The sequence below is a fragment of the Petaurus breviceps genome, unplaced genomic scaffold (genome assembly GCF_028583685.1).
Source record: "Petaurus breviceps papuanus isolate PSGF00001 unplaced genomic scaffold, PetGlider_PUasm1.0 90701, whole genome shotgun sequence".
Taxonomy (NCBI): domain Eukaryota; kingdom Metazoa; phylum Chordata; class Mammalia; order Diprotodontia; family Petauridae; genus Petaurus; species Petaurus breviceps.
Genome location: NW_027187316.1, coordinates 8,543,279 through 8,571,077, shown reverse-complemented (window position 1 = coordinate 8,571,077; position 27,799 = coordinate 8,543,279). Strand labels below are relative to the sequence as shown.

At 38.9% G+C, this 27,799-nt stretch overlaps 2 protein-coding genes across 13 annotated transcripts in view; one reads left to right on the top strand and one right to left on the bottom strand.

Annotated features, from left to right (window-relative positions):
- The window catches only part of XPO5 (exportin 5), a 56,697-nt gene extending 42,794 nt beyond the window's left edge, over positions 1-13,903 (bottom strand). The window contains exons 1-7 of one of the 2 annotated variants that reach the window (XM_069065885.1): positions 13,585-13,903; positions 12,283-12,404; positions 11,174-11,246; positions 9,902-10,039; positions 9,522-9,704; positions 4,640-4,666; positions 3,591-3,776 (exon numbers count right to left, since the gene is read on the bottom strand). In XM_069065885.1, the coding sequence (XP_068921986.1) occupies positions 3,591-3,776; positions 4,640-4,666; positions 9,522-9,704; positions 9,902-10,039; positions 11,174-11,246; positions 12,283-12,404; positions 13,585-13,689 (834 nt within the window). In that variant the 5' untranslated portion in view covers positions 13,690-13,903. The remainder of the gene's footprint in view (positions 1-3,590; positions 3,777-4,639; positions 4,667-9,521; positions 9,705-9,901; positions 10,040-11,173; positions 11,247-12,282; positions 12,405-13,584) is intronic. The other variant, XM_069065886.1, reaches the window with a different exon arrangement.
- Positions 13,904-14,086: 183 nt separating this feature from the next.
- Positions 14,087-27,799, top strand: part of POLH (DNA polymerase eta) — a 36,133-nt gene continuing 22,420 nt past the window's right edge. Inside the window, exons 1-5 of one of the 11 annotated variants that reach the window (XM_069065890.1) lie at positions 14,087-14,353; positions 14,793-14,841; positions 19,121-19,217; positions 21,821-21,961; positions 23,527-23,661. In XM_069065890.1, the coding sequence (XP_068921991.1) occupies positions 14,835-14,841; positions 19,121-19,217; positions 21,821-21,961; positions 23,527-23,661 (380 nt within the window). In that variant the 5' untranslated portion in view covers positions 14,087-14,353; positions 14,793-14,834. Of the gene's footprint in view, positions 14,842-16,256; positions 16,342-18,295; positions 18,969-19,120; positions 19,218-21,820; positions 21,962-23,526; positions 23,662-27,799 lie in introns of those variants that run through there. The other 10 variants (XM_069065895.1, XM_069065889.1, XM_069065888.1 and 7 more) reach the window with 10 other exon arrangements.

The window sequence follows — 27,799 nt, the reverse complement described above, 5'->3', positions numbered from 1 at the left end:
TAATGCATTTCTGTTCTGGAATATGTGTGCACACAAATTGTGTAATTGTGTTCTATCTTCCTTTGGTTCAGAAAAAAGATGCCTGTTCCTTTTCATCCATTCTTCCATGACCACAAACTTCTTATTGTCTACACCTTTATTATGCAATAGTGATTTCCATTCCCTTCCTCTTTTCCTCTCCAGTATAGTCCCTTATACTTTTCATTTTTGTCTTTTCCTAAGAACAAAATCATCTATAGACCATCTGTCATTTTCAACCTTTTCTCTGACCCTTAAAGATACTGGAGTTCTGAGAAGACTTCTGTTTCTTATCCCTCTATTAACATGTGAACAATTCATCATTAACATATGTACCTTTTTAGTTTCTCTTGGTAGCTGCATTTCCATTTGGAAATGTTGACTCAGTTCAAGTCTTTTTATCGGGACTGCTTGGAAATCTTCTATTTGATTAAAGACTCATTTCCGTCCCTGTAGCATTACACTTAGTTTTGCTGAAAAGGCAAAACTATTGTTGTAAACCCTCATCATTTGTGCAATATTGTATTCCAGGCCATCCTATCATTAATGTTGGCAGCTATTAAATCTGATGTGATCCTTATTGTGAGTTGCTGGTATCTGAAAACCGTTTTTTGGCTGCTTGTATTTTTTTCCCTTTGTCCTGGAAATTATTTTGGTTATGACGTTCCTGGGAGTGTTCATCTGACTGGTATATTCTATTTTCATTTTGCCTTCTGATTCTAAGAGTTCTGGGTAGTTTTCATTTTTAATTTCTTGAAATATAGTATAAACTTTTTTTTGATGGTGTTTTTCAGATAGTCTAATAATTTTCTTCTATGTTAAAATCTGGCTTTATTTCTTGCTGGATCACTGAGTTGTATTCTATTTGTCCCATTTCAGGGAATTCAGTTCTTTGATGAGATTTTTCACCATCTGTTCTAAAGGTATCCTTGCCATCCTCTTCACTTTAGCTTTTCCTTTCTGTATTTTATTTCATTCATATCTTCTAGATACTCCTGCATTCCCTATGCCCAGGCCATTTTTTTTCCTCAGAAGATTTTATGACAGCTATCTATACTATTGCTCAGGGTTTATTCCTGGGTATCTTCTCCAATGCATTTTCTCATGGTATTCAGAGTTTTCCATGGTTTACTCATTCCATCCACCTCTCTATCTAGTCTGAAGGTTAGGGGAAGGATGGAGGGTAGAGATGCACTTAGATCAAGCTGTAAAACTGAATAGCATGAGCAGGGCTTCCATGCTCCCGAGTACAACAGGCCCCTCCTCTTCAAGGGACTCTTTTTTTTGTTTTGTTTTTGAGGTCAATTGGGGTTAAATGATTTGCCCAAGGTTGCACGGCTAGTAAGTGTTAAGTGTCTGAGGCCGGATTTGAACTCAGGTCCTCCTGACTCCAGGGCCAGGGCTCTATTCACTGCTCCACCTAGCTGCCCCTTCAAGGGACGCTGGGGCTATTCCAGTACTAGGTGCTACCTGGAGGTGCCCTCTTGCCACTGGACTCTAGGGCCTTCTCCTGCTACAGGTTCTGACTAGATCCTTCCCTCTTGCTGCTGGGCTTAGGGGCTAATCCTATGCTGGGCTTCAAACACAGATTTCAGGGATTCCTTGGACTGGATTTCTCTTTATCCCCCTATTAACATGTGAAGAATTCATCATAAACATGTGTACCTCTTTGGTAGTTGCATTTCCATTTGAAAATACTGATTCAGCTCAGGTCTTTTTTTATCAGAAATGCTCAGAAATCTTCTATTCCAATAAAAGCATATTTCCTCTCCTGTGGCATTATTTAGTTGTGCTGAATATGCTATTCTTGGTTGTAAACCTTCATCACTTGCCTTTTACAAAATTGTATTCTAAGCCATTCTGTTATTTATGGTTGCAGCGGGACCTTCTTGGAATGCTAAGGATTCTCTCACTAGCAGGACTCCTGTAGCCATTAGGATAGCTGGGTTCTGCTAGGCTCTATGGACCCACCTAGGGTCAAAGACTGCTTGCATTCCATCCTCAACCTACCCCAGTTTGTCCCTGGGTCTCCAAAGAGCTTGGGGGAAGGGGGACCCCTCTGTGGATTCCTGGGGGTAGAAGAGTATAAAGGTGAAACATTTTGTTTCCAGAACAGTGCCTAAGTTTCACTGGGATGTTTTTGGGGATAGGTGGCATCTGAGTAGAGCATGACAGAAAGCTCCTTGGCATGCTCTTATGCTGCTACTGTCCTCCATGTATTTTTCCTCATCCATTCTCTATTAGACCAATTCCATGTCCTTTGCTGGCTCTTTTCTCTCTGCCTCCTTAAATGTTTTTATTCCCCCAATTCCCCCTGACCACCTTTCTCTTTAAATAGATTTTTTCTAGGGTATCATATTGACCCCCATAGTTTCAATTATCACCTGTATTCAGATGAATATGTATTATTTCCAGAGCTGAAAGTCTCAACCCCACAGTTCTATTTGCTAGTTGGGCTTTTCCACCTTGTAGTCCAACAGACACCTCAAGATCATATGTTTAAAACTGAACTTACCTTCCTTACAAAACCTACTTTTTTTTTTTTACTTCTATTGAAGAAACCATCATCCTTTTTAGTTATTCAACCTCAGGGTAATTATAGTTAATTTCCTTCTCATTCACATCCAATCAACTACCCAAACCTGTCAATTCTCTCACTGAAATCAATCCCTTCCTTTCTACTACCACTGCCAACATCCTACTTCAAGTACTCCTCATCTCTGACCTGGATTATCAGTAAGAGACTAATTGGTCATCACGACTTCAATCTCTTCTTTATTCTTTTTTTTTTTTTTTGCTTTTTGGAGGGTGATTGGGGTTAAGTAACTTACCCAAGGTCACACGGATAGTTTCTGTGTGTGTGTGTTAAGTGTCTGAGGCCAGATCTGAACTCAGGTCCTCCTGACTCCAGGGCACGTGCTCTACTCACTGCGCCACCCTCTCTTCTTTATTCTAACCTACCCTTTATACCTCTGACTCACCACTTTTCTAAGGCAAGCTCTCATCACTTCATTATCTTGTTGAAGAACACTTAGTAGCTTTTTACTGTTTAACAGATCAAGTCCAAACTGCTTAGCCTGGCTGTCACAGCCCTCCAAAATCTGCTTTTCCAGGTGCTCATACTACCCTCTCTTTTCCTGCCCTCAGCATTCTTAACAAATGGAATTATATATCGTTTTTTTAATATCCTCTTGTTTTTACCATAACTAAAACAGACATCCTTCTGTCCTCATTTTCCCTTTTCTCTTACTTCTTTCTGCTGAAACATCTCCCTTATTTCAAGGCTGAGCTTTCTTTCATAAGTCTCTCCTATATCTTCACCCACAGCTGAAAAAATATCTCATCCTACTTGAGTCTCCCACAGAACTTGATTCTAACCTCCTTTGAAATTATATTAGAATTATTATTCTTTATATTTTTAAAAATACATACCTTATGTGACCTATTAGGTTGCTGTAAGCTCCTTGAGGGCAAAGTCCACTTTATTTCATCACTGCAGTCCCAGTAACCAGTACAGTGGCCTGGACATAATAAATGCCTAAGAAACATTTGTTAACTAAGAAACAACATACCTTCCTGCTGACTGCAATTAGGAGACATTCAGCGGCTCCTACTTGAAGTTCTGGTTCATTCAGAAGCAAGCACAGCATCTCCAGGAGTTTGCAGTTTTCAGCTGTAATGTGGTTCATGGCCACCCAGTCAATGTAGCCTGCCAAGGTGTTGAGGGCTGCTATCCCTACCCTGCAGTTAGCCTGGGCCTAAATGGGCAGACAAATATGTAGATGTAATGGTATTCCTTAGCTAAAAAGGTTCTTCCCCTCTCATATTCCAGATTACTTTATCTCAAGTACTTCTTTGTCTTTACCACACTATACCTTATTGTGAACACATTATATACTTAAATGCATGCATATAATATTTTTACTGTAAGCTCTTTGGAGCTTTATTTTTCATCTTTGTAGTGCACAGTAACTTCCTTGCATAGAGTAGATCAGGCCTGCTCAGCATGCAGCCCGAGAAAAATTTAGGGTTGCTACTGTGTACTGTTTGTCACAAGACCCAAGGTAACCAACCATCATCAGTCTGTCTTTCGTCTAACCTATCTGCAGACCAAATAAGTTTATAAGTTGTGCAGGTCTGGAATAGATATTTAACTAATGTTGGTTAAACTGAAGGATCAGAGGTGAAAAATAGATACACCTTAGGTTCAGCTGACCCTCTATTCCTAATTTTATTTGAAAAAGATGATTCTTTTCATTTCTAATAGCTGTAGCAGCCATATGGCAGGGAACTTAGACATTTTTTTTTTCAAATACAAACACTTCTCAAACAGTGGCATTTGTAAGACTTCAGTCTATAAATTCCTATTGATAGTTATTGTCAACAAATCTGTTTTCTCAACGAATATTAGATAACATAATTTTATCTAAGACCAAAGAAGAAGAGATCTGTGTTATTTACTTCTGATACACAGAACCAAATGACTGGCCGGCCAAAGGCACTGTAGAAATCATGGCCTCCATTACTTAGAACCACTTTTAACTATTATCTATACATGCAAACACTAAAGAGTTTTCCTATGAGGATGCTAAGCTGTTTCCCAACGCTCTACAATGCTTACCTTTGGCTCCTGGGAAGTATCTGCTTTCTGGGGAGAAGGGGAAAAAAAAAAGAATAAGGATCCATTTCATCAGAGTAAATAATTGGGTAATACTCCTCCCCATTTCCCCCATTCAAAAGGTGAAGACATACCTTTAAGAAATTTTGGAATAGAGATTTAAAATCTATTTAATACATCTTATTCTTCATCTTTCAGAATAACATCCCTCTGAGAAACTATAGTCTCTCTTGGAGAAAGTTGGAAGCAAAAACAAACTAGATTATGGTAACTTCTAAAATATGCTTAATTAATAAGTAAGCATAAATTAATACTTTGTATAAATTAAGTCAGTAAAAACCTGATTTTTTAATTTATTACAGAAGGATAAATTTCACTTCATCATAAAGTCAACTAAATATTCTACAATTGTTTAAAAGATATCACTTCCAACTCTGTGACCAAATACAATCACATAAACATTTACTAAACATATGAAAATACTTTGTTAGGCTATGGGGATACAATACAAGTAAGAGAACAGGTAGAAACAATGAAGTTTTAAGGAGGTGCAAGCTGAGTTGGGGAAAGGAAGAAATAATGAACTATTTTGGATGGGTTAAATTGGAGTTGTGGACACAGACACCCCTAACAGAGTTGCACAACATAAATTTGGTAATAAGGGACTATAGATCAGAAGAGATTACAAAGATTTGAGATTTGTCTGCATAAAGATGAGTAACCCTATGAAATCCAATGCAACCACTAAAAGTGGGTAGAGAGAAAAGGACCCAGGACTGAGTCTTAGAGAATACCTATAATAATAGGACAGGAAATAGGTGAGGATCCAGCAAAGGAGAAGGAGAAGAAATCAGAGGGAGAGGAATGAAGAAGTAACAACATAAAAAAACCCACCCCCAAACCTGGAGACTCTCCTGAAGGGGTGGTCATCAATAGTGTCAAAAGCTGCAGGGATGTTAAGAAGAATGAAGACTGAGAAAAATCTATTAGACTTAGCAATTAAGAGATGGCCAATTCTGGAAAGAGCATTTTCAGCTGAATGTTGGAGTCTGAAGTTAGACTGCAAGGGAATGAGAAATGAATGGGAGAAAAGGAAGAGTGGACGATGAGTATAACTATATTTATTCAAGGGGTATGGGTGTGTATCTATGGGACAATAACTCAAAGAAAGGGCAGGGACAAGCGAAGGGTTTTTTCCACTTTTTTTTTGTTTTTTAACTTGGAGGACCCCCAAACATGTAAATATTACACAAGAAGAGATTCAAGAGTATCAAGGGAGGATAGGAGGACTTAAGCGGCAAGAAGAATTAGGATCAAAGGCTTAGTTTTTACAAAGGGTCACTTCAATAAAAAACTGGGAGATATGAGAGAATGGGAGCCTGAGAAGGTCCCAGTTGTAGAACAGGGGAAAAGAAGAAGCTCACGTCAGATAGTTTCTATCTTCTCAATAAAGAACCCTTTCACAACCTTTCATCATAGAGCCAATAACAGACTGCATGCCATCTCGGGGACGGGGAAGGGGGAGATAATTTAAAACTAAAAAGTTTGTGGAACTGAATGTTGTAAACTAAAAAATAAATTAATAAAATAAAAGCAACCTTTCATCAACAATTATTTTGTTGTTTTGTCATTTCAGTCATGTCCCACTCTTTGTGACCCCATTTGGGGTTTTCTTGGCAAAGATATTGGAGTGGTTTGCCATTTCCTTCTCCAGATCCCTTTTACAGATGAGGAAACTGAGGCAAACAGGGTTAAGTGGCTGCCCAGGGTCACACAGCTAGTAAGTATCTGAGACTGGATCTGAACTCATAGATGATTCTTCTTACTCTAGGCCCATCCAGCACTTTTATCTACTTCACCACACAGTTACCCCATACAATTGTTTTAGTAAATCAGAAATGTAATAAGAGTAAGAAGCATGTTCTCTTCACTATGGGAATATTGATACTACATAAAAACTAGAAGGGTGATAATATAATATATCAAGTCAAAGTACTACCCCTAACTTCTCCCTTGCTGGATTCTACTATTTCCACTCTGATTCTTCAGGTCTCTTGGGTACCAGGGCAAGAGTAAAAATTACAGTGTATGACATTTGTGCCTGCTTATCCCATCCTTAATTAATGTTCAATCAATCAATCAATCTTTATTAAGGACGCACTATGTACTAGGCATTATGCTAAGCACTATTCTCTAATATCTGAAAATTGTCAAAATCTGGAAGTGGGAACAAAGTGGTCCTCTTGAGTGAATCGCAATGTTCCAAATGTATGCTGTGGAATTGCTGGGGCATGATTTTCAAGTAAAAGCCTTAGAGGACAAAGAAATTAAAGTGGAAGGCACAGAAATACTAAGATCATAAATTTAGAGCTGGAACAGATGCTCTAGTCCATCAAGTCCAACCCACTCAAACAAAAAAAAACAAACACAAACCTAAGACATATGATTTGCCCAGGGTCACACACCTAATAATGAGTGTCTGAGGCCACATTAGAATCTAGAACTTCCTGACCAAAAGCCTGGAGATTCACTCAACGTGCTGCCTTCCCTTACTAGTCTATGTGATATCTATACTACCATCTACCAGGTATGCTCAACCACAAAACTAGAGACTGTAACTCTGGAAAAGGTAAACCCAAAAAGAAGTATCCACAACCTCAGAATGTCTGAAAACTACTGGCCAAAGCTAAACAATAACTCTGAAGTTGGAGGGTGAAGCTGTTTACCCTTGGAGAACATATTTTAAATCTATTTTTTGTCTGGAAAGCCTCTCTCTTAAAACTGAAGGCTACCCACATTTAAAAGAAAGCAGTTCTGCACTCAAGGAATTTCTCTACCTTGCCCCAGCTCTTCATCTTGAACTCTTACACTGGCCCTAGAATTCACACACTGGAAGTATCCTCTGCCCCTGTAACCTCTCCCTCTACCTGGATTTCTCCCTAAGTCTCCACTCAACCAAGTCTCATTCCTCTCCATGCTCCATTCAGGATTCCTCTACCATCCTCTTCTCTCCCAACTTTTTAATTTCTTTTTATTGGTACTTTTCCTTCATTAGAATGTAAGCTCCTTGAGGGCAAGGATTATCTTTCTTTCTTTCTACTTTTTGGAGAGCAATTGGGGTTAAGTGACTTGCCCAAAGTCACATGGCTAGTTTTTGTGTTAAGTGTCTGAGGCCAGATTTGAGCTCAGGTCCTCCTGACTCCAGGGTCGGTGGTCTATTCACTGAGCCACCTAGACGCCCCTGATTATCTTTCTTTCTACTTGTATTTCCACTGTTGACCACAGTGCCTGGCACATAATAAGTACCTGCTAACTCGCTACCAAACTCATCCCTACAATGACCCCAGCATGTTGTTAGCATAACAGAACGCTGCAGTAAACAAGAATAACTTTTATATAATGCTCGAAGACTACACATACTTTCTTGTGGTGTGCCAATTTATGCAATCTAATATTCCACTACCAGTTGAAAACTATCCACTAAGCCACAACCATCCAATTATACTTCTCAGGTTATAAATAAAACTTCTCCCCTAAGAACAAAATAAGCTTATATTCATAATTCATTATAGGCTACTAGTTCAATTTTGTAGCAAAAAGTCATAATAATTTATTCTTTCTTAGAAAATTGGCTAATCCCCAAAGAATATTCTGTCAATAAACCTCACCATTGCTATTCTATCAGTGGGCTAAGCCTGAGAAAACATAAAAAACAGGACTTTTTCCTCCCTCCCAAGAAATCTTAAAATAAAGTTTTCTCTGAGCTTTTCCTTTAAAACCATCAGTGGGGTCAGCTAGGGTGGTGCAAGGAATGGAGCCACTGACCCTGAAGTCAGGAGAACCTAAGTCCAAATTCGGTCTCATTTACTAGCAATGTGGCAAGTCACTTAATCCTGACTGCCTCAAAAAACAAACAAAAAGCTTTAGTGTAGCTCACAGTACAAAGTATCTGGAAATTAAATATGATATTTGTAAGGTGTGTAGCTAAATGCTTATGCTGTTTCCCATCCCCTCTTACACATAACTAAATGGCTAACAGCACCAGAGTTTCACACTGCCATAAGAAATAACTAAAATTCTCCTCCTCTACAGAAAGTTTTTGAGTTCTGGAAATTGGGCAATCAAAACACTTTTTCCCACTAAAAATCACCTGTAGAGATTAATGAGAAGACAATATTGAATTTGCCCCTTTCTGCTGAGTTGAAATCTCAGCAGGACAGATGGCAACACTATAACAAAGACTAATAATGAGCTCAACAGTTTTTCTACGCCTGGAAAAAATCAAAGCAACCAAAAGACCAGGATTAAGGAGACACCAATTTGATGAACACACTACTTCTCACTGTCAAATGGTAAGACTTTGTAAATATTAAAATGTCAACCAATATCAGATGTCTAATTAATAGTACAGTGCTTTGCATGCAATAGGTACTTAATGATTGATGGAACAGACCTTTATTTTTATAGCAAAATCTAGGATTCCTTACTGAAAAGGATCCCTTTCCCCCTGTCAATTCTCTAGTTTGGGCACTAAATTTTAAGGAAGTCATTTTCAGTTCATAAAACCATAGTTTTAGAGCTAGAAGGGACTTCTGAAGTCACTGACTGAGGCCCAGAGAGGTTAAGTGACTTCCTAAGGATCACAGAGCTACTAAGTGTCTAAGGCAGAATTCAAACCCAAGTCCTCCAGACTCCAAATAAATTCTACCCACTAAACGACTCTGCCTGAAACACATCTACCAGCCAATTTTCTTTTGCCTTAATGCAAAGGCTTTTACTTTTCTTATCCATCCTTAGAGACTGTATCCAGAAATGTTTTTCTACCTCCTGAACAATAAGACTTTTTCACTAGCTGCATCCCTGGAAAAAGGGGTTTTCTTCTTACCATTCGCCGATATTTGTTTACGTTCTGTTGAAGGGTATTAAGCAGAAAACTGAAGATCTTTTCCATGTTCTGAGTTAGTGTTTGTTGGATGTCCCTTCTTCTCTGAGGGGGTAGTGTTTGAAAAGTCACCACATCCTCTGCCAATCGCAGAAGGATGAACATCACTAGTTCTGTCTGTGTCTCCTATACCAATAAACAAGTCAGGTAAGTTTGACTGAAATGAGATTTAATTATCTACTACTCTGAAGTTTTGAAAAAACATAACAGACTATTTTAATAAATAAAGTATATGCTTCATTCTACAAATTCAAATGAGTTGTAGTTGCTTTCAAAGAAGACCTTTCAGGCACTAAGAAATAAATGTATGTTGTGCCTCATACCCCTTGTTTGGAGAGGGTGTCCAATTCTTTCAACATGTCGGGCCAGTGCTGTGGCCATTCCCGCTTGATCATTTCTACCACAATTCTAGACAAAACATCTTTAATGTGGCTTTCTTCCTCCAAAATATTTTGAGTCCCCTGAAAGAGAACCAATACATACATAAAGTCTGTTTTAGGAACTTCGCTAGACAACAAGAGTACAAAAAACATAGAAGCAGGGCTACTTTTAACTAGATGAAAGAACACAGCTGTCCCAAGCATTTGAACAATTAATTCTATAGTTCTGCCATTACCTATTCTCATAAATTCATATGATAGTTCAAACAAATAATAGTTGGTGCTCAGAACGAGGATGATTTGATGCATCTTTTTATTTAAACATAATAGACTTTCTCTTCATACTTCTTCCCTTCTGTTTTGGGGAGGCAGCAGAGGGAAAGTATGTAGATGAGAGGTGAGGACAACATAAAAAACAGTAAGTTGGGAAACAAGATATAAGATTTGGGGCCTGAAATACAATACTTCATCAATAGTGCTATCACAACTATCCTCCTCGATGCGCCCCTTGGCCTGGCCTGCCACCCGCCGCCCATGTCCCATCCAAGTGAGAATTTTCACTAACAAGAATGAAAATGATTTGAAGACAAAAAGAGTCAGGGATCATTTTTTCCAAAGGTTTGATCAAAATTGTGCACTTTTTGTTCTGCCTACCAACATAAACACCTTGCATAACACCTTGCAACACTATTAGTATAATAGTGAAAGAAAGCAAGCAGAAAAAATGGGTATATTGGACTCCAAATCAGATCTAAAAAGCTTAGACTCTTGAATGCAAGAAATGACCATTTAAAAAAGTTAATATTATATAAGGTATGATAAAATCCTTAAATTGTGCTTGAAACATTTATGCAGATAGCTCTTTGAATGAAATTTACAAAGCACTTTTTGAATTCAGCTTAAGAAACAGAATGTTTCATACATTCACAGTAACTTGGAAAAAATAAGTTTTTATGGGGATCACTGCCTCAAATCATTATTTCACTACCATAAAAACCATAGGCAGGACCCTCTTCCTTTTTGGAATAGAAATACCATTTCCCCCCACCCCCACTTTCCCAATGGCATTGTAAAATCCCTACTATTTTATCTGACATCTGTGGAACTTATTATTACACAAAAAGTTCACATCACACTCCCCAAATAATTTTTCAAAAAGCAGTACCCCAGCCTAATCTACCTTTAGCAGAAGTTCTTCAACTACTCATTACTTACACTTGATATCAGCCCCATGACATTGTTCTTTAAAAACACCTTCTCTAGACGAGACATGTTGTTCCACCGAAACCTGGCCAGCAAAAAAGAGAAATGCAACAGATATACACTGAGAAGACACTGAGCATTTTTTAAAGTAAGAAATAGCACTGTTCCCTGACCTCAATCATACTGTCATAACCATTAAAGAATCTACTAGTAAATGTGCCTTTGGTTTCTACATGTATAAAATACTTATTCTGAAGATTAGACTTGAGAGAATCCAGATTAGATGTATAACCCCAATACCAGCATGACTCTGAGAACAGATTAATGTGCACAAAAGCTAATAGTGTGAATCCAATATACACAAAAATATCTATTTATTGTCATTTCATTTTGATGGAGGCAAAGTAAATATATACACCTGATAACTGTTAAGACAAGTAAAAGGACCTTGATGCTACCTGAGTAGGCAGCATCACTTTGTTGGATATTAAGGTGATATTTCCAATTCCAGAAAAATCTAATTTAGTATATAAACATGAACTGCTGCAATAGGAGTTGGCCTAGAGAGTACAGATGATCAAAATTAAGAATCTGGCATGTGAGATCTTCAGACACTTCTGGATAATGCTACTCTAGTTATCATACATGAAATGTTCATGTACTCAGAACTGAGCATGGTTCTCAGAAGGGTCATGAGGTACAGAAATGTAGAACCAGAAAGACCACATTAGATTCCGAATGTTTATATAGTCCTTTAATGTTTGCAAAATGCTTATCTCACATCATGCCCCCAGACTCTCCCAACAACTCAGTGGTAGATTTATACTGTAAGTATTAGCTTCACTTTACAGAGGAAGAAACGGAACCCAAGAGAGATTAAGTAAAGTGCCCATGCTCACTCAGGCAGTATTCTAACTCAATTTCTGCTGATTTCCAGTTCAATACTTTTTACCTATATCTGCAAACCTCCTTGGATAGCATTCTGTCTAGTAACAGGAAGACCACCCATATGGCAAAAGTCTCCAGAAAAAGAAAAACAATCCTTATATTCAGAAAGTTCAGTGGGAAAACTACAGGCTATATGAGGCCAAAATGATCTCAGGTAAGTAAGAGTCTCTTACTTGACAACATGCTCCAGGATCTGAAGGCCAAAGTGTCTAACTATAGGAGTTTGTGTTTTCTCAGCCAACTTCAGGCCACATGGGACACAGATGGGACACTTTTCTTTAAACTCTTCACAAAACTGAAGAAGGAAAATGGTTAATGCTTTTACTAGCTGCTGAGGAATTAAAAAAATATGAAGAGAATTATGTGGTATTGTCAACAAGTAAACACATGTCAACATATGAACAAGGAAACAAGAACATCCTTCATTAATTATCCTTACTTTTAGATTTGTTACCCCGGCCAAATAGATTAAAAGGGGAAAAAATATTTAAGCTAGTCCAATTAAGAAATCCAGTTATTTCTGATTTCACTCCTTGTGAAGGATCTATACATTTTCCCCAGAGTGAGGATTAACATTTATAAAATTACAAAGCTTTTTTTTTCGCAGGGTGTGGGGAGCAAATCAGTCAATACCTGTACATATATATTTGGTAAGGGAATAATTAGTGTTATTCTCCCCCTTCCCCCATTAATAAATGCTCATGGTCAAAACCCTCTTTTCCCCATAAAACCCCAGAAGACCATTTCCACTAAATGATATTGCCATTGTTAAAAAAAAAATGCAAAATGAGGAGTTAAACTATGCAAAAGAGCCTAAAACACCACAAGCTAAAATCCTAGAGTTCTAGAGTGTGTGTTGGGGGGGAGGGCGGGGGCGGTGACTAGTGATAGAAGAATGGGCAGGGAAGACGAACTGAGGGAGATGCTTATAAATGACATGAAAGGAATGCCTACAAGGAAAAAGTCCAGGCAGAGGAAGGGATTGGGGCTGCATGTTTACAGGTAGTAGAGGAGGGTGACAAGACATCACACAGAGTGAGGTGTTGTGTTAGGAGATGGGTGTGGGAAGATGGGGGGGGGGGGGGGGGTAATTGGACTGGGGAAGGGGAAAGGAAAAAGGGCACGCAGATTACCCGGGGAAGGCAAGGAGAGGGTAGTCACTATTGTGCCCGATTTCTTGAAGAGGGGGGGGATGGGCAGTCGCCGAGGCAAGTAAGGATGGGGCGTGGGGGGAGTAGCTGGCAGCAAGGGCCGGGGGAAAGGGATCGCGGTGGGGAAGGGGCCTGAGCGCGGCCAAGCCCGGGGGGGGGGGTGGGGGGGCAGGTAGGACGGCGGAGGGGGGAGGGGTTCGTAGGCCTCGTGGGCCCCGGGCCAGAGCGGAGCCACGGGCCCCGCGTCCGTAGCGCGTGGGCAGCGGGGACCGGGGATCCTCCTCAGTGGTGCCAGACGCCCCCCCACCCCCCTTTGCAGGCTACCTTGAGGGCCTCGAGGCGGTAACGCTGGGTGGAGCTCGGGTCCATCATGACCGTCACCGCCCTCACCAGCTGCTCGCACAGACCGTTCACTTCATCAGTCGACATGGCGAGAATCCCCCCAGTGCGGCGCGCGCCGACCCCCAGAGCACGAGAAAACCACCGCTATACCCGCAACCAAGGCCAGAAGCGCTCACACACAGGGGCCGCACCGCGCAACAGAGCCGGGGTGACACCCGGAGCAGAGGAGAGCAGCAAGAGCTAAGGGGGTGCTAGGACCAACCGCTCCAAGTGGGGGGGGGGGGGAAAGGAGGAGGAGGAAGAGAAGGAGGAGGAAGAGGAGGAGAAAGAGGAGGGGCGAAGGAGAAGGGGAGGAGGGAGAAAATTCACCCTGCGCACGCGCTGCTGCCCCACCGCGGCACACGCACGCGGGCGCAGCCACTGCGCAAGCGCCCTTTCTAGGGGAGGGTAGAGGGGGCGGGCCTTTGGCCATAAGGGGGCGGGGTTGATTGGGTGGAGTTTAGCGTGCACGAAGCGCGAAACCTGAAGGTCTAAGTGCGCAGGCGTCTCAACGGTCTCCCGCGACTGAAAGGCCAGTGCTAGTTTAGCCCGGGTTTGAGGTGCGGCTAGGTCGCGTCATTCGCGTCGGACGAGGTCCGGACGTTTAAGCCGGGTGTCTGACTTCAGGCACAGAGGAGGAGTGATCATCTTCCGCGCGTTAGGGGAACGGACCGTCTCCTGTCAGGTCGGCAGGCGAGTCCCGGAGCTGGCGGTAGGCGCTGAGGACGATCCCCTTCTGGCCCCAGATCCCTCTCCCTTCCTGTGGCGGACCCCGGCCGGCGGCATTGTCAGGTGGTAGGAGAACTTGTGAGCCCCATCCCAGGACAGCTCCTGCGGAAGCATGAGTTTTCATTGACCCGGATTTACGGGACACCTCTTTCTGGTGACACCTGTCGGTCCCTGGGTAGAGACCCGGGCTCCTCCTGACTCAGGAGGCTCGGCCATCCCTGTGTTGGAGAATTTGAGATCGAAAGTCTGGTAGAATCTCGGTTGGTTCTGATTGGGTCGCTTTGGGGGTCAAAGGGGGGGGGAGTGTCTTAGCTGTCTAAGTAGTAGTCACACACTAGGACTGAAAACTGCCCAGGATACTTACTAGGATGTCATATCACCTGAAAGGATCCCAGCTTATTCTTTTTTTCCTCCTCGAATAGATTGGAGCAGACCTAGGCATTTAGTGGTGGCATAATGCAGCTATGAAAGGTTAGTTTATGGGAGAGTCCATCCTAAAAAAGAAAAAAAAAGGTATTTTAAAACAAAATGGTGCGATAGTGAGCATCGATAACAGGGTCAGTAGCGACTGGAAAGAAACTTCCTCCAGTGTCTGTTTTTGTGTTCTGTGCCACCTCATTTACATACTGTATGTTGGTATTTATGTCCTATCCCAGCCCCCATCTGATCACTTGTTTATCTAGTCTTTCCTGTTATTTTAAGTGCCCTTTTTTTCTGCTGTCAGTCTGGTTGTTTTTCATCTTTGCAGCTTCCTAAAGTTGCTACAGTCATCCACTTCCCAAGACTAAGTTATTTCTGTGATATGTTAACTTAAACTTAGAGTGTATTGCATTCTCCTTTAGCTGTTATTGCTCAATGAGCTAAAATTGATTTCCTTCTTTCAGCCAGGCTTCTCAAATAATAAAGAGATAATTTTAGTTTTCTTTCTTTCTTTTTTTTTTGGAGGGGGGAAGATAGGGCACTTTGGGTTAAGTGACTTGCCCAAGGTCACACAGCTAGTAAGTGTTAAGTGTCTGAGGCTGGATTTGAACTCAGGTCCTTCTAACTCCAGGGCCAGCACTCTATTCACTGCACTACTTAGCTGCCCTTGGGTTTTCTTTCTTTCTTTCTTTTTTATAATTTTAATTTTCTTAATCTTTTTTTTTTTGCACTTTTCCAAATTAATAGCACTGAGACATACTATATCTTTTTCAAATTGAATTTTATTTTCTGTTCCAGAATGTGACTGGATGCTTAAAATATGGTTGGGTGCTCAACTGTCAACCTCTATCTCATATTTAAATCTATAAGACTTCCTCTTTGCTCACTTATGTTTCCTTCAGTACTTCCTAAGTACTCTGAATACTTGTGCATTGTTCACACCAACTTCCAGATTAATAACAATGTTAAATATCAATAACCTTACTACCTACTGATACTACATCTTATCTACCTAATGAATTATCTTTTTTTTGTTTTCTGTTTCCTTTGTCTTTAATAAAGGGAACAAATAAAAACGCTACCAAAAAAAATTAAAATAACATGGAAATGATTTAAGGTTTCCTCTCTAGAGATTCCATCTCATTTCTCTTATCTCTGTTGATCTTGGCTTCACCCAAGTCTTATCCAGGAATAAGATTTTATTTTTTCCAATTACATGTAAAAACAATTTTTAGCATTCATTTTTTTTTAAAATTCAAATAAGACACTGGTTGAGGTGGGTGAGATTCCTAGTGAGTCTGCTATATTTTTGACACCAATACAAGTGGGCCAGATTTTAAGAATCTTCACATTTGATGAGGGTAAGATTGATATTTTATACAGAAAGACTGTGGGAAGATCTGGATGGTATCTAGGAGTGGCAAGGAAACTAAATTTTTTCTTTTTACTTTCACATTATAAATTAGTCACGTTATAAAGACGGATTGTATCAGATGGAATGAAAAATGGTAAAGAGGACATAAAACCAAACAAAAAAAGGAAAAAGATCAGGTATTTTGCTTCCACCTGGATATAAACTCAGTTCTTTCTAGTTCTTTCTCTGGATGCACATATTTCTTTCCATCATGAGTCTTTTGGGATTGACTTATATCACTGCATTGCTGAGAAGAGTCCAGTCTGTCAAAGTTGGTCATCACACATACATTGTGTCTGTAATTGTGTACAAATTTCTCCTGGTTCTACTCTTCTCATTCAGCATCATTTCGTATAAGCCTCTCCAGGTAAATATGAAGACCGTCTGCTCCTCGTTTCTTATAGCACAATAGTATTCCATAACATGCATACACCACAACCTCTTTAGCCATTCCCCATTTGGTGGGCACCCCCTTAATTTCCAATTCTTTGCCACCACAAAAAGAGCTGCTATAAACATTTTTGTACATATGGGTCTTCCTCCCACTTTTATGATCTCTTTGGGATATAACCCTAGGAGTGGTATTGCTGGGTCAAAGGATATGAAAGTATTTATAGCCCTTTGGGCATAATTCCAGATTAGCATTCATTTTTAAAAAAAGATTTTGAGTTTCAAATTCTCTCCCTCTCTCCTCCCCTCCTTTCCTCCTCATCTCCCTGAGATGGCAAGGTGTATATAGGTTATACATGTACAGTCATGCAAAATATCAAGTTCTATCAAAAAAATAATCAATTATTCTCTCCTAGAAGGCTTCGGCTGTTCTGATAGATGATAAAGAATTCATGTGTTAGTGATTCAGAATTCATTATCTTCCTACCCAAACTCTATCCCCTTCCCAACTTCCCTGTTTCTGTACAGTGCCTCATCCTTCTAGACAACCTGGTTTGCAACTTCAGAGGCATCAGCACTTCTTCATTCTCCCTTACCCAGTATTCAGACTCCTAGGATAAAATACAAACTGCCCTGTTTGGCATTTAAAACCCACTACAATCTAACTTTAACTAGCCTCTTTTTCCAGACAATTGTACATTACTCCCCTTCGTGCATTCTTCTTCTAGCCAAACTGGCCAACTTTTTTTTTTCCAAACTGAACATTTTCATAGTCAAATACTTCCTGCCCTGAATATACACCCTACCTCTGCTTCTTAAAATCTGTAGCCTGTTTTCAAGGCACAGATTTCTCCTGAAATTTCTCCTTTACTTATCTCCACCCCATTATGTGTTAGTATTCTTCCTACCTCACTGTGGCTGTTTTGTACATATTTTATATAGACCTTTCTATGTACATTTTGTTGTTTCACAACAGAACATAAATTCCTCAAATGCAAAAATTGTTTCATCTTTCTTTGTATTCCTAATGCATCATGCACATAGTAGGCCCTTAATAAATGTCTGTTGAATTGGCACAGTGGATAGAGCACTGGACTTGGAATCAGGAAGAATCATCTTCCTCAGCTCAAATCCAGCCTCAGATACTTAGTTAGCTAGCTGTGATACCCTGGGCAAATTGTTTAACTCTGTTGACCTCAGTTTCTTCATCTGTAAAATGAGCTGGAAAAGGACATGGAAAACCACTTCAGTATCTTTGCCCAGAAAAATCCCAAATGGGTTCATGAAGAGTCTAATCAACTGAACAACATAACACATTTTGATCCCTCTGAAATATTTTATTGAACTGTATATGCTAACCATACTGAATTATCCTTACTGATTTCAGGTTACTATAAAACTTAAAACGCACTCTAGTTTCTGTAGCAAAATACATAAACTGAAAAAAGTCATTCATACTCTGTTCAATAGAATTCTGAGTTAATCTTTTTTTTTTTTTGCTTTTTTTTGGAGGGGGAAAGGCAGGGCAATTGGAATTAAGTGACTTACCCAAGGTCACACAGCTAGTAAGTGTTAAGTGTCTGAGGTGAGATTTGAACTCAGGTCCTTCTGGCTCCAGGGCCAGTGCTCTATTCACTGTACCACTTAGCTGCCCCCCCCCCCAGTTAATCTTTTAACTGGCTATTTTGTACAACATTAAAAAGTGATAACTTAAATAATCCAAGAGAAGATCTATGTTTTGTGCCATGCTATGGAGTAGTTAACTAGAATTTGATAGAACTAAGTGAAAAAAGGAATTTTCAAATGTAGGTTTCTTTTAGTTCTTTCAGCCCTTTATAGCCCAGGTTTAATGATTATCAAGAACCCTCAAATTGCAGTTTTATAGGAAGGTAGAAAAAATTCCTTTTAGGATTAAGTGGAAACCTTCCAAAACATATTTCTCTTACATAGTATTCCTTTTTTTTTTTGCTTTTTGAAAAGGGGATGATAGGGCAATTGGGGTTAAGTGGCTTGCCTAAGATCACACAGCCAGTTTTGTGTTAAGTGTCTGAGTCCAGATTTGAACTCAGGTCCTCCTGACTCCAGGGCCAATGCTCTATTCACTGCACCACCTAGCCACCCCTTACATAGTATTCTTAATAATTCTTCCAAATGAATAAACTTTTTTCCTGCAAGTGGACATTAGCTGTCCTTAAAAGAGTAGCTCTTATATCAAGACTTAGTTTCTTCTTTATCTATTTTGCTCTTTCTTAGCCTCAATACAAAGAAGATAAAATTGAATTTCACAGATAAAACCAAAGACCAGATTAAAGCAACAGTTTCATCTTCTTTCTCCTACAACTTAAAAAAAAAAAATTGTGTAACCACAGACTAGGTCGGTATAGTGTAGTTTTTACCAATGCTTCTGATAATTGAATTTTTGAATAAGCATTATCAAATTTTACATGTTTCATTGTTAGCTTTTTGCACTGAGAATTTTTAGAGCTGGATTTAAAGATCATCTAATTCAATCCTTTTATTTTACAGATGAGAAAACTGTTCCATTCTTCACCTGCTATCCATCTTTTAAAACTCAAATCATATGCTATCGCTTATGTGAAGATTTCCTTGATGCCCATAGAAGGTAAAGATCTTCCCCTTTATGCCTAACACTTTTATATTTTTTGTAATATACTTGTAATATTTTAGATTATGGTTATCTGTTTTTGTGCCTTCAATTTTCTGGGCTTTATTAATTCAGTAGGTCTCAATATCACACAAATTACTTGAAAAAGGTTATATTTGACATACTCTATTCAATTCAGGAAATATTTATTTTAGTCAGTACCATGTGCACAGGATTGGGAGTAAAGAATTAGAATGATAAACGTTGCTAAGGGATGGGAATCAACAGATCATAAACTTGGAAATTTGGAATAAGGTTATAAAGGAAACTATTTCTTTATGTTTAAAAAAAAACGGAAAAGAACTGTATTTTTGGTATTGAAAGGTACCTTGTTAAGAGCTTAGGAGGCATTTAACTTCATTTGTGGTAGCACAAAAGAAAAGGTAATTTTAGAATTCATGCACATTATAAGGTTAGGTAAAGAGGAGATAGTGAAACTAGGAATCCTACATAACTGGATTTGGTTTGGCACTCTATAATAAGTGGAGTCTAAGATCTTAGAAAACAGTGTTCCCTGGGAATGGGGAGAGGGTGATCTTAATGAAAACCAAAAATATTAAAAAAAATTTTTTTTAATTAACAAAACTAATATAACGGAATGTCTGATTAAATATTTGTTGTTTCTTAAAAATATTCAAATGTGCCTGTGATCTCATCAGAATAGATATTCATCCCAAATAATGTTGAAAGCAACCTTCCATGCCTGCCAATTCTGTGTGACCCTTGTCCATGGCCTCCTCTGAGTTCATTTTAGGGGGTCCACCCAGTGTGCCAAAGGCCTTACTCCCTTTCTCCTGATATCTTGAGCATATATATAGAGGAATGATGCAATGGCCACTGGTTTATTCTCACCTTGTTCTCACCATGTTCCTACTCCATTTTATTTTTTATTACTTATTAAAAGCCCCTTCTTTTTTTGTGTAGTTTTTGAAGAATTTATCATTATCTTACAATCTCCTCACACCCTACCTGCATCTCTCCATTGCCCTCTGAATGATACTCATTTCAGTTCTTTGGAGACTAGAGTTCCATGACTCAAAGCCATAGAACACACTACAGTACAAATTTATTAAGCACCTACTATGTGCTAGGTTATAATCTAATGGGGGAAGACAATACCCAAAAGGAAACTGAAAGGGAGGTGGGTTGGAGCAGAGGGTAGGAAAACGATGTTGAAGTAGAAATGTACAGTATTGCTGGTGGGAGTTGATTGAACTTCTGAGTCTGCTTTAAAGGAAGGCTTTGGGAGGAGATTTTTGCTTTGACATTCAATGCTCCGTTCAGAGGGGGAGAGGCAACTGAGGGTACTCTATCATGATGCATCTCTTAGTGATGAGCTTATCCTGGGGGTACATGATGATGGTGGATTTGAAACCAAGCAGAACATCTGGAACACTAGTAGGATATTAGTTTAAAAATAGGAACCTTTGCTTCTAGGAGAAGGTAGAGTCACTAAAGCAGCTGCAATTTTATGAAAGCAGTCCTGCCTGTTCTTCCTCTCTCTTAAGTTCTGGGCCCATTTCATCCATTTGTAATCTCAGTCCAAGATATAGTTATGGAGGGACAAGCTCCATAGGCTGTCATAACCTAGATAATAGGCATTTTTTTTATCCATTTGGTTTTTCTTGGGAGGGTAGTTAGGCCAAACTTTCTTGAATGTTAATAGACCTCTTCCAGAAGGCTCTGCAATATTCAGGGCCATTGGAAAGATAACCTTAAGATGTAGGGAGCCAAAATCTGATCCAGGATACAGGTAGTTCAAGAGGCCAGCTCCGGGCTATCCTAGTGATGCAGCCTCATGTCAGAATTTGCCTGATAGCCTGAGATCCAGAGCTGTACCCTGTTCTGGGATATTAGCCAGAAGGTGTTAGCTCACTACAAGATTTAGATACTATACATCTGGTTTGGAAATATCAAGGACATGATAGCCTTCAAGGCCTGCCTATCTTTATCTGCCTGACATCATGGAACCTGAACAAAGCAGTAATGGAAAACTTAGTGACCCATAGTTACCTTCTTTGTCTCTTTGCTCTATAAAAATCTTGTTGAGAATATCAGTAAACTGAGTTCTATCCTGAACTGCCTGCCTGGCCCAGTTCATCTTTCTCATGTCTCCACCCACACTTGATGCTGGCATCAAATGGCCTCTGTCATTAAGAGATACCCCAGTATAGTTGATTTCTTTACTTTATACTTTGTTTTAAACCAGGGGTTGAACAATGACTATAATGTCTCCTTTATACCATCTACCTAGTATAAAAAACTAACTCATGCTTTTTAAAGAAATGTTAATAATGCTTTAGGATTAAGGAGAAGATAATATTGCTACTTCCTAGTTTACTTTTCTTCTTTTTTGGAACTAGGGATAACTTCAGAATGAAATTATTTATTCTTACCTCTTACGCCCTTTTACATGCCTAAGTATCACCTGATGGTTAATTTTCTATGTGGTGAGCATAGATGAATGCTTAAATATGAATGGAAATGTTGTTTTCCTATATCTCTTTTTAGTTTTCTTTATTTGATTCATTGATTATAAAACATTTAATTTTTGTTAACAGGAAAATGGCAACTGGGCAGGAACGTGTGGTTGCCCTGGTGGACATGGATTGCTTCTTTGTACAAGTGGAACAGAAGGAGAATCCGCATTTGAGAAATAAACCTTGTGCAGTTGTACAGTACAAATCATGGAAGGGTGGTGGGTATGTGTCATTGTCATTTTTAGCATCATCAGGTCATATTTAGAAATCTGCATTGTACTAAATAGCATAATTAAAACTTACTTCCCTGAACTGCCATGATTTAAATTTCAACTATGACTTCTGTGCCTAGAAATGTGGAATCTTAACTATTATATGGCATTCTGATGTTTTTAAATTTTTAAGTATTCATAGAATTTTAGAATTAAAAGAAACCTTCTAGTCCAGCTTCTACCTCAACAGTAATCCACTCTACAGCATCCCTGACAAATGGTTGTCCAGTCTTCCCATTCTTCTTTTGGATAGTTCTAATCAAGCTGAAATCTGTCTCTTTAAGACTTAATCTCTATTCTTGACCTTCTTCCTCAGACCTTGGTTGTTACCATGCATTGTTTTACCCTGTTTCCTCCCCAATTTCTAGTTTTCTTGTCAGTCAGTCAACAAGCATTTTTTAAGTACTATGTGCCTAGCACTGTGCTAAGTTCTAGGAATACAAAACAAGCAAAAAGAAGGAACAGTTCCTGCCTTCGAAGAGCTTACATTCTAATGGGGGAAGTCAGTACTTAGAAAGGAAACTAAGTGCGGGCAAGTTGTGTGGCGGTGGGGAGGAGGGAAGGTGCCCAGCATGGGGACATGATGGAAAAGGCCAGAAGACTGTGGCCAGCTTGATGGGCAATGAAGGACTTGTCTCATGATAATCCTCAAAAGCCTCCTGGCTATACTGGTTTATGACCCTCAGTGGCTTAAAAATCTAGAAGAGATAGAGTACATGATACATTGAAGGACCTGGTTCTAGTCTAAATTACATTTATTTTCTTTATGAACTTTAGCAAGGTATACAGCCAATCAGTATAAGTATTAGCAGCGGCAAAACTAGGTAATACTTGATGCTACTCTTAGGTTAGTAAATTACAATGAAATAATGCCTGGAAATTGTTTTTTCTTCAGCATAAGAAAGGCATTATACAGATTATTGTATCATATTAGGCTTTTCCTAACAGTAGACTATAGGGCTATACAACTGTTTTCTTCCTGTCATCAACCATAGCTTCTTATCTCTTTGGGCTCATTGGCCTGCCTTCTATATGAAAGGCTTATCATATAAACATACCAATTCTATTATTTGAGTTACAGGAAAATATTTTTTTAAAAAACACTGTCTTTATTTGGTTAGTAGATAATGAACACACAGGAAGCATCAGAAATATCCAATAGCAGTGTTTCATTTTTACCTATTTCATCTATACTATCATTATCTTTTATATTTTAGGATACTGCTAATGCTGATTGTTATTGTCAGTGTAAGTGAATATGACTTTAAAACTTAGTGTAGCATTTGCTGTCTTTGTCACTTTAGGTACCTGTGTAACTTGACTACTGCTTTAGTAGACTTGTTTCAGTTTGCATCTCTTTCCTTTTGTTGTACAGTGCCATTGCTTAAAATGAGCACCACTTGCCTGTTCCTGATTTCTACAGTCTATGGTAGCCTCCCATTTTATCTAGTAAATTAATGGTTGCCCTTTTTTGTTGCTTGTGGTCAGATAGTAACTGCCTCCTTTTTTCTCTAGAATAATTGCAGTCAGTTATGAAGCTCGTGCATTTGGAGTTACTAGGAGTATGTGGGCAGATGATGCTAAGAAGCTATGTCCAGATCTTCTGCTAGCACAAGTTCGTGAGACTCGAGGGAAAGCTGACCTCACCAAGTAAGGAGAAAAATTGTTTGGGATAAAGGGGAAGGGATTGGTATTAATGGTCCATGAGGCCCAGAATGGCGATTTCAGTCCTACTTTGAACTGACAGCACCTGAATGATGTCAACTTCCCAGAGACTTTGGTTTGGATTCCAGGAACTATTAATAAACATCTTGATAACCAGGTATTCTTCTCCTTTCCTTAAAGCTCTTCATTATATTTAAACTCATCAACCATCCTCTTTTTCCCTCTTATCAGAGTAGGGATAGCACATCCTATTTGGCAAGGCCTATATCTATGTTCTTTTATTGCATTGTTTTCTCAAGAACTTTGTTTTAGCAATCATCCCCTGTTTAATGAGATAATTAAACATTTATCAAGTATCTAATACATGCAAATCACAGTGCTAAGTGCTGTGTTTACAAATAGAAAAGTGAGACCTTCCTGCTCTCGGGGAGCTCACATTCTAGTGAGAGAGACTACACATATGGAAGGTTTCAACTGCAAGTCAGATGGAAAAGTCCCATGGTTCTTGGGGTGCAGGAACCTGTTGAATTCTTATGCATCATTTAAAACATAGTTCAAATGTTACTTTCTCCATGTAGCATTCATTAATGCCCCTTTTTATTCTACTTCCCCCAGTTAGTAACACAGACACATATGCACTTGGTTATAAGTATGTCAAATCTCCCTACTAGACTCCATGAGATCTAGGATCATGTCCTGTCTGAAGTTTGCATCTTGTCCTAGTACCTGGGTGGGGGGGGAAGGGGGAAGGGGGCTGCATTCTATGCACAGCATGTATTTCATAAGTGTTTGTTGAACTAAATCTATACATCCTCCAGCCCTTGTTAGCCTTTCTCAGTCCTCTTAACACTAGTTTCATATAATACCTATTCCTTTATCTGTGTAATTCTTTCTCTCTTATTCACAGAAGCAAAAGGAAGGACTTTGAAGATCCCATGCAACATTCTTAGGTTGAACTATCACTGAGACTGAATTATGAGAGTTTTGGTAGGACAGGGCTAAGGCACTTTGACACCAAACTTTTATTCAAGATGGAGATCAACTTTTAAAGCCAAGCTGTCTCTGTATCCCAATTTCCACAAGTACACATAGTTAATACACATAGCTCTCTTAGTCAGAGTTAAAACACAATTCTACCTTGGCCATGACCAAGACTTGAGGTTTGAGCTTTGATCTGTTTCTGGATCCGTCTCTGAACTACCACTTAATGGTCTACAAAGCTCTCTTCTCACTGTAACACCACAAAGCAGGTAATGCATGTATTTTTCCATTTTAAAGTTGAAGAAACTGAGCCGCAGAGAAATAAATTGACTTAAGCAAGGTCATATAGCTAAAAACTAATAGAGGCAGAGTGGAACCCTGGCCACCTGATCCTAAGACCATTTCTTTGCAATCAGGACTCTTAATAGATGATGATGATAAACTAGCAATATAGTACCTACTGTGTGCCAGGTACTGTGATAACCACTTTATAAATATTACTTCATTTGACCCTGGGAGACAGGTAATAATGTTATCCCTAATTGTACAGTTGAGGAAATTGAGGCAAACAGAGATTGAGTGACTCGCCTAAGAGTTAGTGTCTGGTTTTGAACTCAGGTCTTCCTGACTCAAAGCCTAACATTCTATCCACTGCATCACCTAGCTGCCCATAATATGGAAGAACATTGGAAGCTAGGGCATGGCCAATTCCACGCTGAAGTTATTGAAAGAAAAGTAAACCATCTCTAACCACAGATTGTTTTGAGCCTACTAACTGGGATAGATTGTACCTAGATCTAAATTGTGTACCCTCACCATGTTATATTGAGGGGAAGCTTAAACTTGTGTTCTCATTATAATTACTTTGGCATTAAATCCTGAAACTTTTCACTTTTCACCAGATTTACAATGTAGTACTAGATTTACCAGTTACAAGTGCAAGACAGAAAACCTTATGCATTTATGGTGTAAAACAATTTAAGGATCATTATGTGTCACAAACTGGTTAAGAACTGGCAATTTTAAACTATTACATCAAATTAGCTCGAGAAACAATGCATTGTTGACATGACCGTAAAATGGTTTGCCTGTTCTGAAAAGCAATTTGTAACCATGCCACCAAAGTCACTAAACTTTGCATACCTTTGGACCATACCATGCTATGCCACTACCCCAAAGAGATTTTTTGAAAAAAGGACCCATATGTACAAAAATAGTTATAGCGCTTCTTTTTATAGTAGTACAGAACTAGAGATTAATAGGCTATCCATTTATTGGGGAATGACTCTACAAATTATGGTATATGAATGGAGTAGAATGAACTATTTCAGAGAAACTTAGACTTATATGAACTGATGCAGAGAGCAGAACTAGAACAGTTTATACAATAGCAACAACGTAATAAAGAAAATAAAATTTGAAAGACTTAAAAACTCAATTCAGTGATGAACCATCATGATTCCAGAGGTCTGATGATGAAGGTAGTATCTGCCTCTTGATAGAGAGGTGACAGGCTAAAAATGTAGAATGAGGCTTATATTTTTTAACACAATGAGGAAATTTGTTTAATTATATTTGTTATAAGGGCTTTTTTATGCCTTTTTTCCCTGAGATGGATGATGGCATTAAAGTACAAGAGGGGATAGAGTAGGGATGATTGAGGCATCTTTTTTAAAAATGGAGAAATGAGAACAGAAGGAAGGCCAGACAAACAGATCAATTTTTGAAAGCTACAAGCTTATTATTTGTTGTTCTGTCATTTTTCAGTCATTCTGTTTTTTTCGTGACTCCATTTGGGGTTTTCTTGGTAAAGATACTGGAGTGGTTTGCCATTTTCTTCAGCTTATATTATAGATGAGTAACTGAGGCAAACAGGTTAAGTGACTTGCCTAGGGTCACACAACTAGTAAATGTCTGAGGCTGAATTTGAACTCAGGAAGTTGAACTGAATTTGAACTCAGTGCTCTATCCTCTGCACCACCAAAACAATCTGTATGTAATAGAAAACTGCACTTTCATCTACAATAATCCTTCTGTTCCACTATGTATATACAAATGACTATTCTATTTGATGCTTGTTGGGAATAAAATTTAATATTTAAAAATTAGCTTGAGAATGGGTTGTATAACATAAAATACCTATCTCTGCTATGATAAAATACTACTTGTGGAAACTGCACAGTAACTGACTCACAGCCTCTACTGGTCAGATGCTTGCTTAAATATGAAGGCTGCAGCCCAAGAGGAACATAGACAGCATGAAGAAAGTCTAGAAAGCCCAACAGAATAACTGATTGGTTGAAATGTAGGGCCTATGAGGAAGACTTTTGATTATTTAAATTGAAGGGATAGCAGGTAGGTGATCGGGATAAAAATCCTGTTTTACTTCAAAGAATTGTTATTTGGCTATTTAGAGGAACATCCCTAAACTTTTGAGATTGAGTTTTGAGTTCTGAGTTCATAGAAGACAACTACATTGTTCTTCTTCATAAGGATTACTAGAGACAGAGTTTAACAGTTACCAGGTATCCTTTATTCCTTCTGAAAATAGACTAGGAAATACTCCAGCAGGGAACATAAACAGATGGAATTTCTGACTATTGCTTGTAAGGCAATGGAATTAGACACCTAAGGAAGTTGTTGAACTCCATTTACTAGGGAATGTAAATATAAATATTCATCTATTTGATCTGGTAAGTATGAATAGGTCAAGATCTATTTCAACTTAAAAGAGTCCACAGTTTCTTAATCCTTTGTCATGTATTTCTTGTTATCTGTGTAATAATACATCTTTTTGAGACCATAGAATGGTGAATTAGAAAAAGATTGTAGCATTTAGAGCAATAGAGTTAGAGTTCTAAGTCTTCTTTGGCTTCTTAAGTAAAATTTGGAAAAAAAAATTTTTCTGGTTTTTTTTTGGAGGGCAGTTGGGGTTAAGTGACTTGCTTAAGGTCACATGGCTAATTTTTGCGTTAAGTGTCTGAGGCCAAATTTGAACTCAGGTCCTCCTGACTCTAGGGCCAGTGCTCTATCCACTGTGCCACCTAGCCACCCTGGAAAAATAAAAAAAAAAAAAAAAACAACTTGGTTTATTTTTCCTTCCTTCCTTCCTTCCTTCCTTCCTTCCTTCCTTCCTTCCTTC